The sequence below is a fragment of the Astatotilapia calliptera genome, chromosome 2 (genome assembly GCF_900246225.1).
Source record: "Astatotilapia calliptera chromosome 2, fAstCal1.2, whole genome shotgun sequence".
In the NCBI taxonomy this organism is placed as follows: Eukaryota; Metazoa; Chordata; class Actinopteri; order Cichliformes; family Cichlidae; genus Astatotilapia; species Astatotilapia calliptera.
Window position 1 is genome coordinate 32,608,234 of NC_039303.1, and position 14,903 is coordinate 32,623,136.

General features: G+C 47.0%; 1 protein-coding gene across 4 annotated transcripts; it reads left to right on the top strand.

The window, feature by feature from the left end:
- Positions 1-10,424: 10,424 nt before the first annotated feature.
- LOC113007114 (HRAS-like suppressor 3) lies at positions 10,425-14,399 on the top strand. 4 transcript variants are annotated; one of them, XM_026143550.1, is made up of 5 exons: positions 10,425-10,447; positions 11,574-11,646; positions 11,812-11,920; positions 12,145-12,413; positions 13,684-14,399. In XM_026143550.1, the coding sequence occupies exons 2-5, from the start codon at positions 11,632-11,634 to the stop codon at positions 13,792-13,794; spliced, it is 504 nt and encodes a 167-aa protein (XP_025999335.1). In that variant the 5' UTR covers positions 10,425-10,447; positions 11,574-11,631; the 3' UTR covers positions 13,795-14,399. The 4 variants fall into 4 exon arrangements, with proteins under 4 accessions (XP_025999335.1, XP_025999345.1, XP_025999326.1 ...); XM_026143560.1 differs by lacking the exon at positions 10,425-10,447 and adding an exon at positions 10,505-10,523; XM_026143541.1 differs by lacking the exon at positions 10,425-10,447 and adding an exon at positions 10,570-10,777.
- The last annotated feature ends 504 nt before the right edge of the window (positions 14,400-14,903 follow it).

Here is a 14,903-nt window from a genome sequence, read left to right on the forward strand (position 1 = left end):
GGGTCTTGGGCGTCAGATAATTGAACTGGAGGCGGCGACCTCACAGTGACGCTTATAATATATTGAGTAAACCTGTTTAGGACTGGGGACCAGGTCCCCTAAGGGCGCAGCCGCTCAGCGCCGTGGCGGCGACTCCTAATCGCGGACGCGTGGCTAGGCTTTTTGCTCGGTTGGATTGCCGGGGGAGGTCGAGCACCCCGAAGAATCGAAGTGATCGACGGAGATCGCTTTCTTTACTGCGCCAGATTGATTGAGAAGGTCAGACCTGGCTGCGTCCTATCTAACGTTGGGCACACTGAGCTTTAAGTAAAGCCAAAAGCGTGATCTGGGATGTGTCACGTGGCTGGTGGAGCTCCGTGTTTTCCTGGCGGGGAAGTAGTTTTAAAGTTATTAGAATTTAGTAATCTGGCCGTTTTCAAGGCGGCGTACTTGAGACGTGTAATTGATCAGCAAGAGCGAGGCTCTGGGCTGAAAGATGCTTTTAAATTAGTGGAAAAATTTAGGAACACCAGCAGAGAAATAGAGAAGAGAAGTTGTTCTGGCATATGGTGTTTTCTTAGGAATTCGAGCGCTATCAGGAGGGCGTTCCCGAGGCGTGTATTGATCAGCAAGGCTAGGCCTGGGCTATAGGTGCTTTTAAATTAGTCAAAAAGTTAGGTGTAACCTCTTCTGGCATATGACGTCTATGCGGGCCCGTGTGTATATAGATTATAAATTACCTGTGTGTGTAAATAAGTTCTATAAATCTGTTAAATCTGAAACTCCTGCTAAAAACTTCCTCTCTACAAACTCTTTTCTCTTCTCTCCCTCTTTCTCTCAGTTGGGATTCTGTGTGTGTATGTGTGCTAGAAAAAAAAAAAAAAAAAAAGGAAAAGGGTCTCTCTCTGTCTCTGTGAGAGAAAAAAGGTGGGGGCCGAGTGAGCCCGCGGGGCCGAGTGGGTCCGCGGGAGCGAGCGTGTATGCTGTATGAGGAAGAAGGGAGTGAGAAGGAGCGAGTGAAAAGAGTAACCGAGTGTTTGGTGATTTTTTATTATTTCAGAGGCTCTGGGTAAGAGTTTTGACTATATTGATTTAATTCTGTGGTTTTGCAGTTGGTGACTTTAGCTGTGAGAGTTGTGAAAAGAGCAGGTTTTTCTTTTGTTGTGATGTTAAGTATAAAGTCAATAGACTGTGAGTAATCGGTGTTTTTCTGCCTAGTGTGCTGCGTGGAAGACACAGAAGTGTAGAAATGTTTGTGGTTTATCTTTGGCTGACGTTTTATATAGAGTTGGTTGATTCAGGGTGATTTCTCCCGTTTAAGGGAGGAGTTGGATTGTGGGTATGTTAAAGCTTTGCTGTAGGGGTATGAGTGTGAATTTGTGCTGGCTTCGCATGTTTAAATGGATACATAGAAGTTTGTGAGTGAGAAATTGTTATTGGTGGGGTTTAAAGTTAGTAAAGAGTTAAATCAACCCTCCTCAAGAGTTCAATAATTTAGGCAGTTATGTTTATACGAATACTAAATGTATGTTTAGTGTCCTCATACAGGTGTTTTTTCTTAACCTGGAAACCTGAGTACGGCAGCAGAAGACAGGCCAAGCTTTGGCTAAAAATTCACGGCTGGACACCAGAGTTGTCCCCACCCCTCCCGGAAAAAAAAGAGAGAATGTAGTTTTAGGCAGGTTTTTCTCGCTGAACTGCTCTGGGTGCTGTGTCCCTGAATCTCACCAGTGTTAACCTCTGGCGGAAGACATGGAAAAAAGGAAAAGATGTTCCTGGTAAATGACTGAAACAAATAAAACCACACACAACCAGAGAAAGGTATGAGAAGTGTGAGGAACAGACACATGTGCGTGTTAGAGAAATGCCTCATTTGAGAAAAAGTTAAAATTAACCCATATACAGACGCACCCATACATGCAATGAAGAAACAGCTTACATACATGTGCACGTACATGCAAGGTTAAAGTAGCGACACTTAACATACACCTGTTTTTAAATGATATAGTTTATACACTACTGACAAATAAACTCTCTGGGTTGCAAAACAACAACTTAACGTCAAAAGACAAAGACATTGGTCTGATGATTAAGTGAGGACACGACAAATTTAGTGGTTAAAAGGGTCGAATTGGGACATGTTTTTGTTGATTGTTTAAGACAAATGACTACTGAATGATAGAAAATTCCTTTTTAGGTTTCTAAACAGGATCTTAAGAATTTTAACACGTACCTGTGTTGTCCTGCCAACTTGGGGGGTTATGAGTTGATTATATGGTGAGAAAAAACAAAAAGGGGGAGAGGAGGCCCCGTTGTTTCTCCCCTCTCTGAATAACATAGCCAACACAACATCATTTTCCTGTTCGCCTGTTTTTGTTTTGTTTTTGCTTTTTCCTTTGTTTGATTACTGGCTGCTTTGACGGCCCTGAAAGCCGAAAGCCGAAGCTGACCTGAACTCCTCCTCTCACCTCTATCATCGTTGCCCTCTCCGCTACCATCTTTGACCCTTTGACCCCTGAAGGCCACACCAGCTGGACTCATAACAACAACTTGAGGATGTCAACAGTGCTGCAGAAAACAATCTCATGCAGCGGAGATGGAGAACGCTAAAGCTTCAGCTGACAGAGCTGTGACGAGACGCACATTAAGCCCGGAGGAAAAGGGAGGGTGAGCAAAAGAATGCTGACCTCTGAGAAGAGCCTAACAGCAGAGCTACAGAAGGCCATGGAGCAAAGTAAGGACAACATAAATAGACTCCGATCTGACGTGGAAGGAAAAGACTCTGAGGTTTTTGTCCTCAGTAAGAACTCAAGGCACCAGAGCAGAAACTGAGCATGGCTCCGGAGGAGCTGGCTGCTAATTGAACCCATCAGTCAGACTTGGAGTCCCACATACAGGACTTGAAATCAGGCGGAAGCTTGCTGGAGCAGGAACTCGCCAGACCTGACGCAAAGCTCCAACAGTAAGAGCAAGCCCTGAAGGAGCCACAGAAGCAAAGGAGTCAAGTTACAAGGAGAAGATGCAGGCAGCTGCAACAACGGATGCAAACAGACCCAAAGAGGAGGGCAGGACCTCAGGGCATGCTTCAGGCCGCTGGTTTACCCAAACAACAGAACAGGAAGGTGATGAACGCAAACACACCCCAACACACAAAAAGAGAAACACACACATGAACACTTATGCACTCGTTGAGTGAGTGAAAACTGATACACACCCATGCACCAAAATCAAAATGTTGATTCAATTCACTAAGAAGTGACACACAATGCTCCAGCTGCTGCAATGAAGAATGCTTTATTGACAAAGGCTCAATGCTGCACACAACCAACTCCAAATACAGAATCTGTTACAATAATAAGCCCAGAGGGCATTTGTGTGGTTTGGGGAGCAGAGTCCAGAGCAGTTTGGTTATGAAAACGATGCCTGTGCGAGATATCTGGGGCTTAAGGCCTCGACTCAATTGTTTACTGTACACTAAAAAGAAAAGAAAACAGCCGGAGCAGTGGTGCAGAGTGAAAACGATGAATTAACAGTGTGAGTCTTATTTCAGAGCGCCACATCATTGTGATGGAGATTTAATAAAAGGAGGAACACACGGACAAAGAAGAAGAGAAGGGGGGGGGGGGCAGCCCTTGACCCCGATTGCCTGAGGTATTAAAGTTCTGTACTAAATTCTGGTTTCCAGTGTGAGAAAAGTCACGCAGTGCCAGTAGTAGAGCTAGGTTGAGTGATGATTCTAAATTACTGTAAGTAAATCATCGTACACCCGTTCAAGTTTCATGATAACGGGGATCTAGACTTTGTTGAACTCTAGGCAATTTGAACAGCTAAGATTTGAGTGACCAAGTAGCAGTTGAATTGTCACGGTGCGGCATGGCACACCGTGGGGATGTGGGGAAGGAGGAGGACCCAGGCGCGGAGCTCAAAGTTCAAGCAGTGTGTTTATTTACAGAGTGAAAACAACGTAACAATAAATCCCCGTGTTCTCCCAGACTCCCGTGTCGTGTCTCCCGTGAATAGTCCGTGTGCTCTCTGCTCCCGTGTCAGCACCCCCCGGTGCTCGCTGCTCTCCGTGCCTTCCACGCTCTCCCTGCGGGAAACAATAACGGCAGCTGTCAGGACACTCAGAAATGGCAGGCATACACTTTCTGACTAAACTTAGACAGGGTGACTAACGTGGAGTCTCATGCAATGATCCCGCGTCGGTGGGAGCTCCAAGACTCTCTTAAGTAGCTCCCCCGACGAGGCCCGATCAGCAGCAGGTGTGTGGCTTCGGGTGTGGCCAGTCCCCTTGCAGGGCCACACCCTCCAGGCCTGACGCCGCCTATAAACAAGTGCTCAGCCACCCACACATACATATACACAAGCACAGGGAAGGGGGAGCAACACCAAAATACACAACAACAATAATAATAATAATAATAATATAATACATGACTGCTCATGGATCCTGGGTCGCCCAGTCCCAGGACCCTGACAGTACCCCCCCTCTAAGGGTCGGCTCCCGACGACCCCAAAACCAAAACAAAAAAACAGCACAACCAACCCAGGGCGGGCGGCTGGGGGAACCAGGACGGAGGGCCAGAACCAAAACAAGCAAAAACAACAAAACAACAAACCGACCCAGTCCACAGTCTCAGAGTCAGACCGCGCATCCCGCAGCGGTGCAAAAAGAAAACGAAAAGACGCCACAAACAGTCACAGGCGGCCCATCAACACAACAAGAGAGTTCAGGGGGCCTACCTCGAGCCCAACGGCGGTGACGTAGCAGCTCCGGCGGACGGCCCCGGGTCTGGCAGCAGCAGCAAAACAGTTCAGGGGGCCTGCCACGGGTCCGGTGGCGGCGGCGCTGCTCCTCCGGCGGCCAGCCACGGGTCCGGTGGCGGCAGAACGGTTCTGGTGGCCTGCCACGGGTCCGGTGGCGGCGGCGCTGCTCCTCCGGCGGCCTGCCACGGGTCCGGTGGCGGCAGAACGGTTCTGGTGGCCTGCCACGGGTCCGATGGCAACGTCGCTGCTCCGGTGAGCAACAGCGAGGCGTGGCAACAGGTCCATGACGCGCCGATCGCTGACGTGGACGCACCGGACGTGGACGGCGAGGAGGCCGCGCTAGACGTGGAGGTCCCTCCGGTCCGCTGATCTCCGGCTCCGGCTGAGCGGGTCCCTCCTCGGCTGCTGGCAGCGAGAGCTCCTCCTCGGCTGCTGGCAGCGAGAGCTCCTCCTCGGCGGCTGGCAGCGAGAGCTCCTCCTCCGGCTCGCCGAGCTCCTCGGCTGCTGGCAGCGAGAGCTCCTCCTCCGGCTCGCCGAGCTCCTCGGCTGCTGGCAGCGAGAGCTCCTCCTCCGGCTCGCCGAGCTCCTCGGCTGCTGGCAGCGAGAGCTCCTCCTCCGGCTCGCCGAGCTCCTCAGCTGGCGGTGCGGGCTCCTCCTCCGGCTCGCTGAGCTCCTGCTCGGGCATGCTGAGCTCCTCCGGCTCGCTGAGCGCCTCAGCTGACGGTGCGGGCTCCTCCTGCTCGCTGAGCTCCTCAGCTGGCGGTGCGGGCTCCTCCTGCTCGCTGAGCTCCTCAGCTGGCGGTGCGGGCTCCTCCGGCTCGCTGAGCTCCTCAGCTGGCGGTGCGGGCTCCTCCGGCTCGCTGAGCTCCTGCTCGGGCATGCTGAGCTCCTCCGGCTCGCTGAGCGCCTCAGCTGACGGTGCGGGCTCCTCCTGCTCGCTGAGCTCCTCAGCTGGCGGTGCGGGCTCCTCCTGCTCGCTGAGCTCCTCAGCTGGCGGTGCGGGCTCCTCCTGCTCGCTGAGCTCCTCAGCTGGCGGTGCGGGCTCCTCCGGCTCGCTGAACTCCTGCTCGGGCATGCTGAGCTCCACAGCTGGCGGTGCGGGCTCCTCCGGCTCGCCGAGCTCCTGCTCGGGCATGCTGAGCTCCTCAGCTGGCGATGCGTGTGAGGTTTCCCGAGCTTGCACCACCCCCCGGGCTTTACGCAGGGTGCCAAGGCAGGCGGAAACTCCCTTGAGCTGGCCGAGGTAGGGGTTTCCCTCCAGGATTGCCTCGATGGCATTTAACCCCACCACTCTTGCCCTTGCGTTGGTGGTGTGAGTTACCCAGTCCATCAGGCGTTGGATGCGTGTGAGGTCGCCCCCTCCGGACAGGGCTGCTGGAGTGGGTAGTGGAACGGAGGCTGCCGCTGGTGGAGAAGATGGCTGAGGGATGACCGCATGCGGATGAGATGACGACAGCGCCACAACCGCAGATGGTGAAGCAGCGAGTGGTGTGAAGACCTCTGACCGAGGTGATGTTACCTGCGCTGTCAGCTCGTCCACTGCAGACACAAACACAGATGGTGAGGGAAATGGAAAATTGTCCGTACTACTCACCACAGCCGGCTCTTGAGATGACCGTGGATGTGGCTGCGGTGAGGAACGCTGGCGGCGCGAACGTCGCTTCCGTGTAGACGTCGGGGCCGGCGTCTCAGGCAGTGAATCCACCAGCTGTCCGAGCTGGTGGGCAGCCTGAGGAGGAGAGTGGAGGTGGAGGGTGGAAAGTAGAAAGTCCAGGACCACCGCATTGAGGGAGTCCACCAGCCAGGGGAATTTAAAAAGCATCTCCTGCAGCCGCCTCTCCACGGCGCGACGCAAACCTTCCGCTGGCTTCTCCCACCATAAGTCACACATGCGGTACACTTTGTCCATAATTTCCCTCCTGAGCCTCTCCTCGGAGACCGCTGGGTCCATAAGTGGCGGGATCATTCTGTCACGGTGCGGCATGGCACACCGTGGGGATGTGGGGAAGGAGGAGGACCCAGGCGCGGAGCTCAAAGTTCAAGCAGTGTGTTTATTTACAGAGTGAAAACAACGTAACAATAAATCCCCGTGTTCTCCCAGACTCCCGTGTCGTGTCTCCCGTGAATAGTCCGTGTGCTCTCTGCTCCCGTGTCAGCACCCCCCGGTGCTCGCTGCTCTCCGTGCCTTCCACGCTCTCCCTGCGGGAAACAATAACGGCAGCTGTCAGGACACTCAGAAATGGCAGGCATACACTTTCTGACTAAACTTAGACAGGGTGACTAACGTGGAGTCTCATGCAATGATCCCGCGTCGGTGGGAGCTCCAAGACTCTCTTAAGTAGCTCCCCCGACGAGGCCCGATCAGCAGCAGGTGTGTGGCTTCGGGTGTGGCCAGTCCCCTTGCAGGGCCACACCCTCCAGGCCTGACGCCGCCTATAAACAAGTGCTCAGCCACCCACACATACATATACACAAGCACAGGGAAGGGGGAGCAACACCAAAATACACAACAACAATAATAATAATAATAATAATATAATACATGACTGCTCATGGATCCTGGGTCGCCCAGTCCCAGGACCCTGACATGAATAAAAGTTATGGAATGAGTGTTGAGGTAAACTGGCAGAATTAAGAGAACTAAAACATTTTAAGAGCTCAAATTACTTAATATGGAAACGGTTCAATTTTGTTTCACGAACACAAAAATATATTGGTTTATGAATATGAAAAGGTTGAGGTGGTGTTGATTTGACTCTGTTTAGGTTTAGGTTTGGCATTTTTACTGATAGGAGGAATATTCAGTGACAAGTCCTAAGACCCGGGCGTTGGTATTTTTGTTTTTGTTATCTTTCATTTTATTTTGTTTTATATTTTGAACAGTGCACTGATTTTTGTTTGTGAATCTTTTCTTTAAGCAGATCTGCACATCGGAAATTACAAGCATTACACGTCGGCGAGAAAATTGTTGTAAGTGAGTTTCTCCGCATTGAAATGGGTTCTGGAGGAAACACTTGTGGGGACAATTAGAAATGAGAGTCCCTGTCTAAAAAAGGATTCAGCGAGGTAATCCAAACTCAAGTTCTTGTTTTCTTTTTGAAATGACGTCATTTTGCTGAGGGCGGAAATCTAAATGCGGCGATGGTTTCCACTATCAGCAAAGAAAGAAAAAATGGATGAATGAATGAATGGATGAAAGACTGGAAATAAAACAAACGGACTGACTGGTAAAAGCTGACAAGACTTGACTACGACTTAAGGTTAACCTCCACCGAGATAGAACAAGAGGGTGGATGAATTTATGTGTGATTCTTTTTACAGGAAATCTTTTTATAGCACCTCTGGAATGTGGATGTGCTGCTAATGTTTGCTTTGCTGTGTTAAGAATGTGTGAGGAGGGTGCAGTAGAAAACAGACAAGTGACATGAAAACAAGTAATAATAACAAATAACTAATTTGGGGACAGTTTGACAGAGCTCACTAACTGGCCACTAGGGAGCTCTTGGTAGGGATACACAAGTGGAGTAACATTGCCCAAAGGGTGAATAAAGCAAATTGCGGCAATAATAGTGATATAATGATTGGAGAAATCCTGAACATGATACTTGTCTGTTGTGCTGAATCTTTTATTACTCTTATGATTTGCAGGTGGTTGTAAATAAGCTGTTTGCTTTAACAGGTTTGCTTTTTAGCTGAATTGCAAAATACAACTAGAACTATTAGTTGAGATTAATTAAAATTAACCTGACACTGAGGAGGTTCTATATAAGGTTGCTCATTATAGAATTTGTGCTCAGCTTCATAAGGCAAAAAGCTATAGCAGGGGTCTATGATTTCGTTTGTGTTTTAATGATTTAGGTATGGCAAAATTAAAGGTTTCTAGACAATTTAGGGAACCAGTGAGAAGCATAATTAGATGATCAGAAACTGAGTACTAGACTTAAACTTAAGTTAGAATTAAGAATGCCCAATTTGTTTAAGGTCTGTTGTTCACTTTTATACACACATTGCAAATGTGCTTATAAGGAGACGGGATGGTCCAGTTGACGAAGGATCGGATTGATATATTGGAGGTATTGACTTCAAGTGAAGAGGGTTAAATGCATGCACGCTTACACACATAGAATCGGAATCAGAATCAGAATCAGATAAATCAGTCACATAGGCATAGCATAGGATTGGAATAAACAAAGTCAACAATATTAGGTTAGGAGAGCCAGCGAGGGAGATGTGTTGGCTTTCTGTCTCTTGCAGAGAAAGGTATAGATACCAGACCCAGGAGGTCTCGGGGAATGCTTGGATGAGACGTGAGCGGGAGAGGCGTCAGGGATCATCTTGAGCAGAACAGCGGAAATGGCACAGAGAGCTGGGCTACTGAGCTTCCAGGAGATGGAGGGAGCGTGCCAAGCTCCGGAAGTAATAGTTCTGCTTCTAGTGGTCTCAAGGTGAATGAGCAGAGGGGAGCTCAGGGAAAAGCTCATTCCAAGTCACAACACGGGTGGTAAAACAGAGGCAGAATAATCCTCTGCAACGTGGCTGGCTCACTCAGTAGTCTACCTGGGGAGCTGAAGAAAGAAGAATCCGAGGGCGTTTCTTCACTCCAAGAGGAGGTGGCAAAGAGGCCTGAAGCGTGACAGGCTGAGACTCGAGTCTGAAGCTAAAAGGACAGCTGGGTTGTGGGGAAATTGGAAAATAAAGGGGGTGTTGACATGTATGAGTGTTGCTACATGTTTGTTTGTTTTTTGACAGACGGGTGAATTGCCCAGACGCAGAGGTCTACCCGCTCGAGAGTCCAAATTGATTGAGTCGCCGGATGGGATGGCTCAAATTGCTAAAGAACAGCAAGTAGATGATTGACACAGTTTACTGAGCCTGCGCCTCTGTATCCAGAGGATGACTGGGGTTATCAGTGCATTTTGAAATTGACTAGAAAGGCTGTGGACACAGGTAACTGCACCACCTTATCAGGTTTATATCCGCGAATTGACAAACGTACGCAAACACGTCGATCCACGCCTAAACGAAAATATTTACACATGTCTTGAATTTGCGACGGACGTGGTGAAAAACACTTCAACAATGTATGTACATCCAGGTGTGAACACGGCACTGGAGGATTGGATGACGTCTGTTTTTGGGCAATGAAAAGGGAGTGTTTATGTCTGCCATGTTTTCTTTTATGGTTTTTCTAGGAATGTTGATGATCGGGTATTGTTTCATTCCTCTGCTAAGGCGTGTCTTGGTAAAATTGGTAAGCAGGGCCCTAGACTCTGGTCCAGCTGGGTCAGCTGGTCCGGAACATATGATGCCGTTGCGAGAAGCCGCTTGGACGGAGGAGTGACACAATATCTCTAAATGTTGGCCTTTTTTCTAAAGGCCAAAGAGGAGGAGTGACTTTCCTCACTCTCATAAACCTCCAAACGGTCTCCAAACTCTCACTAACCGCAACTCTCCATCAAACACCCACATTTTTGATTGAAGTCTGAGGGGTTTATATTGCTGTCATATCTCGCGGCAAAGTTCGAACCACTTCATGAACCAGTCACGTGGTACAGCCGGGCAGCGAGGCTTCGGACGTCATCATTTTCAGCTCCTCCCATAAATGAAGCAAGCCTCGATACGCGCTTCGCGGAAACGCCCCCTCCATTACTCGACACACGCTCCGAAGCCTCGATACAGAACGTCCCATCACTAGCTGCAGGTAAGGAATTAACCCGATCAAAGACCTCCCACAGCTGAAGGTCGCGTGAATGATGGTGTTACCTCACGGCTTTTGGGTGATGCAAACACGGACCAATTCTGGCTAATCTTCTTCGTGTGCGATTTTTAAACACTCTTTGTGACTTATTTTGATATATAAGTCTCTAAAAGTGCGAGCTTTTCTCTAACATTCGCTTCTTTGGCGTTTATTTCCACGAAAGAGGTTATGCAGAGGTTATGCTAATGTGCCAGTTTATTAGGAACATCAACAATCCTGCAGCTGTTTTTAAGAGGGGCGCTGTTCAGCTCAGGAAGGATCTAGCCCGGTTTGGTGTGCAAAAACATACAGATATTTAAAGTGTTATTAGATTTATCGGTCTTGTTGTGATATTTTGATACCATGGTAGCATTTACAGGATATTGTTTTGTAGTGATATTATACAGAAAAGAGTTACTCAATAAGGCCCATTTACTAGTTGTTTTTCTCTTTCTCTCTGACCCATGTATTGATGTGTAAGAATCACAGGCTGGTACCCCAAGGTCGAAAATACCACAGAGACGAGACCACTTCCTTACTCCCATCCTCCCTTCCTTATCTTTTAGAAAAGAGCTTGTTAAAAAGCCAGGTGGTTTGTTTCAGAATTCACTAATGAAAGAACTCTGTATTCTATGTCTAGGAGTGTATTTTGCTGGGATGATCATAAATTGAAGCTGAACTATACAAAGGATACTTCTCTGCTCACAAGGCAGGAAGACGTTTCCTTATTTGGTCTGTACCGGTTTGAACTGAGAACGTGCTGACACACGAACCTTTTTTTCCTCTATATAAGCTGTTTTGTACTGAATAAACCTTTGAGTTGGTTTGGGAAGGCAACCTGAAGCAGTCTGTGTTTCCTTGTTCTCCCAAGCTACTCCCGGCGCTGTAACTAACCCGCTGAACGGCATACCTGAGTGTTACTTTGAATAATTAGGAATCTTATAAGGAAAGGACAAAACTCTGCTTACGCCTTGGAGGGAAACCGGGACGGAGATTTTCTCTTCAGGTCTTTTACTTTCATTATGTATCACGTGGTGTGCTTAAATCTGATGTGTACTTTTATTTATTTATTTATCTTTAATCCCTACAGCTGAAAGTCGTCAGGAAGTCCAACAAATCGGAAGTTCGCAGACCAAAGACAGGCTGACATGGCCCAAACACTGGTTAGTAAAAGAATGTGATGGCATTTATAGCCTCAGAGCTGTTTATTACATCAAGCTGATTTCTATTTAAAGCGAGTCAGCGTGATCGGGTCAAATGTGCTGCAATTATTGAGAAACACACTCTTTTGGAAATTCAAACATTTTTCCCCTCTCTTCTAATCCAAGTATGACAAAAAGCCAGAGCCTGGCGATTTAATCGAGATCTTTCGTGGCTCTTACCAGCACTGGGCTGTGTACATTGGCGATGGCTTCGTTGTTCACTTGGCACCACCCTGTGAGTCCCTCCACACACATATACACACACACACTGTCTGGACTCCTTCCCCCAAACCCCATCACTGAAAACAAAAAGCAGCTTATCTGAGAGGCCACATGCAGATTCTGTGATGTGGGTTTTCAGGACAGAACACAATGTAAATTATTTGTTGGGGTACAGCCAACTCAAAACACAAACTCTTGCAATATTCAGCATGTAAACTGAGTGGGTTTTGTCCCCAGCTGAGGTCCTGGATGCCGGCTCCAGCAGCGTGATGTCTGTCATAGCTGAGAAGGCATTGGTGAAGAAAGATGGGCTGTGTGACGTGGTGGGAACTGACGAGTGGAAAATCAGCAACAGTCTGGACAAGAAGTACGAGCCGCACTCGCCTGGTGACATTGTGAGGGAGGCCCGCAGGCTGGTGGGCCAGGTGCTGCCGTACTGCGTCGTCAGTAGAAACTGCGAGCATTTTGTCAATGAGCTGCGCTACGGCAAGGCGGAGTCCCGGCAGGTAGGCCCAACCACGTCAATCCTTTGTGTCACTATAAAAACACGAAGTGAGACAAAGCACTGACACACAGGCGGTGGCGGAGGCTGGGCGGTGTAAGTTTCAAACAATAGAAATCTTCAGTGAAGAAGGAAAAAATAGCAGAAAAAGCCAGAACAAATTTACAGAAGAAATAGTTCATTTCTTAACCATGGAGAACCCATGGGGTCAGAGCCAACCCCACTGGTTTACTAGGGAAACCATGGGGTCAAATTTGACCCCATGGGTTCTCCAGGGTTAAAACAAACATGGGGATTAAAGATTCATTCATAGCTATAACTTTGAATCCTTTCATTCTTCTGTGACACCAGCTGGGAAATTATCTCTCATACCAAACATTGCTTGCTCCACCCCTCCTGTTTGCCATCTTCTAAATGATGAATGGCTCAATCAGTTGCAATTAGCTGTAATTAAATATCAGTTAATTTATTTGTCTGTTAGGGATTCAAAGCAGGGTACAAGAGGCTTTCCAGCTTCATACAACACCGAAACATCAAAATGTCACCACATATTTAACAAGGTAAAGGATTATGTAAGAAACTAAAGAGTGAGGTAACAGTGGGAAGGGCTTTTAAAGGGCGGAATGATATCAGTGGAGTCAACGTGCTGCATACAGTGATAAGAGGAAACTTTTGGGGCCTGGGACATGGCAGGGCAGGTCTGTGTACGCTGATTTTACAACCTTTAGTTAATATTTAAATCTAAGCATCAGTGAGTAAACGTGTAAATTGTGAAATTGTATCTGATCCTGGAAACTAAACAGACAAAGCCTTCAAAGATTAGTTGAATTTGCTTAAAGTGCATTGAAGTCCACCCATTACCTTTTCTGAACAAGGCTCTGAGTCAAAATGAAACTTAACAGGCAGTGAAAGTGAAACTCTAAACTGCTCCCAGTGCAGGTGAAGCTCAGTAGGAGCGTCAGCTGCTCTTACTGAATCAAGTTCTGCATCCACTTGATTTCTCCTATTCCAAACTTTGTACATTAAGTATAAACACTGATGTGTTGTTTCAGGAATGCTTCTTTCAGACACTAAGAACAAATAAATGTCATGATCTTTTAATTAGAAGATGTTTTCACTGAAACCCAATCCGCCCAAAATCTTTTAAAAGTTCAAATCGTTATTTTTTTTTTAAAGTTGGGCAGTGTTGGGGATTTAAATTTTTTTTGCTACTTTATAAATTTCAACAAAAAAATAAATCACGTTAGCTGCAATGATGTATGTTTTCCTTGCAGGTGCGTAAGGCAGGAGAGGTCGCCATGTATGCTGCGGCTGCGGGTGTGGGTGTTTTAGCGCTGGCACAATGGTTGGGAGGAAGCAAAAACGAAAACAAGGAAACGCAGTGATGAACCTTCGTCCTCTTTTGTTTTGGGTCTGGATTAGCAGATCACCAGCAAAGCCTAACTGGCGCCTGCCATAATCAGTCGCAGATAAATAACACTGCCAAACTTGCATGCAGTTATGTGTGATTTAGCAGGAAATTGGGATCGGCTTCACCCCTATCTGTCCTTCATGTTGCTTTTTGTTTTGTTTTTTTGGGGGGGGGGGAAATGATGTAAGGCTGGCTAGTTTGTATTTTTGGGGTTGTTTAAAATTTGTACATACAGCACAAGTTTGACAGTTTTTCCTCAGAAGATGAAATATGTGGTTTTCATATTTATATTCGTATTTATGATTATATAATATATGATAACTTTATAAACTCACAAATGGTTTTAAAGTAAATGGGTATAATCAAACATCGGGAGAGAAAATAGGAAGTGCTATAAGTGAATACTCAATATTGAGCTAATGAGTCTCTATGCTAGGTTATGTAGGATTTCTTAAAAAAAGAGCAAAAAACCTTACATGATCAACATGTTTCTACAGTTCACAGATATATCGTGTTACACTGTTCCTCTGATGTTTCACTGTTTGAACAAGTTTTAAATAAATGAATTGTTTGACTCAATGATAGCCTGGAATGTGTGTGTGATATAGCATTCTTGTCATTGGACCCTTAAATACAGCCTATTACATTAACGTCTTTGCAAAGGTACCCTGCACCATTCTTGCACTTCCAATTCTGTTCATCCCTGAAACCAAATGAAGCTTTCACAAAGGAAAAGTCTATGATCTATGTCTAGGATAAACATCACTGCACAGCATTTGTAATTCCCACATCTGTACTAGTTCTTGACTGACTAACATCTTACCTTTCAGGGACACTTACAAGCTCTGCAAATTTTGAATATAGTGGAAAAGACCACGAAGAAAATGAAGCAGAGGTATTTTCTGAGAAAGAGACACTTTTTTTTTGGTGCTATTTTTCAGTTTTGCACAGAGAGGAAAATATGGTGGGGAGTGACGTGTGTGTGTGTGTGTGTTATTGTTGATTGTGACTCAAAAAAGCTTTGCCATCTATGGATAAACCAGTGAGAGCAGCAGCTCTACATAAAGACTTTAAGAATACACA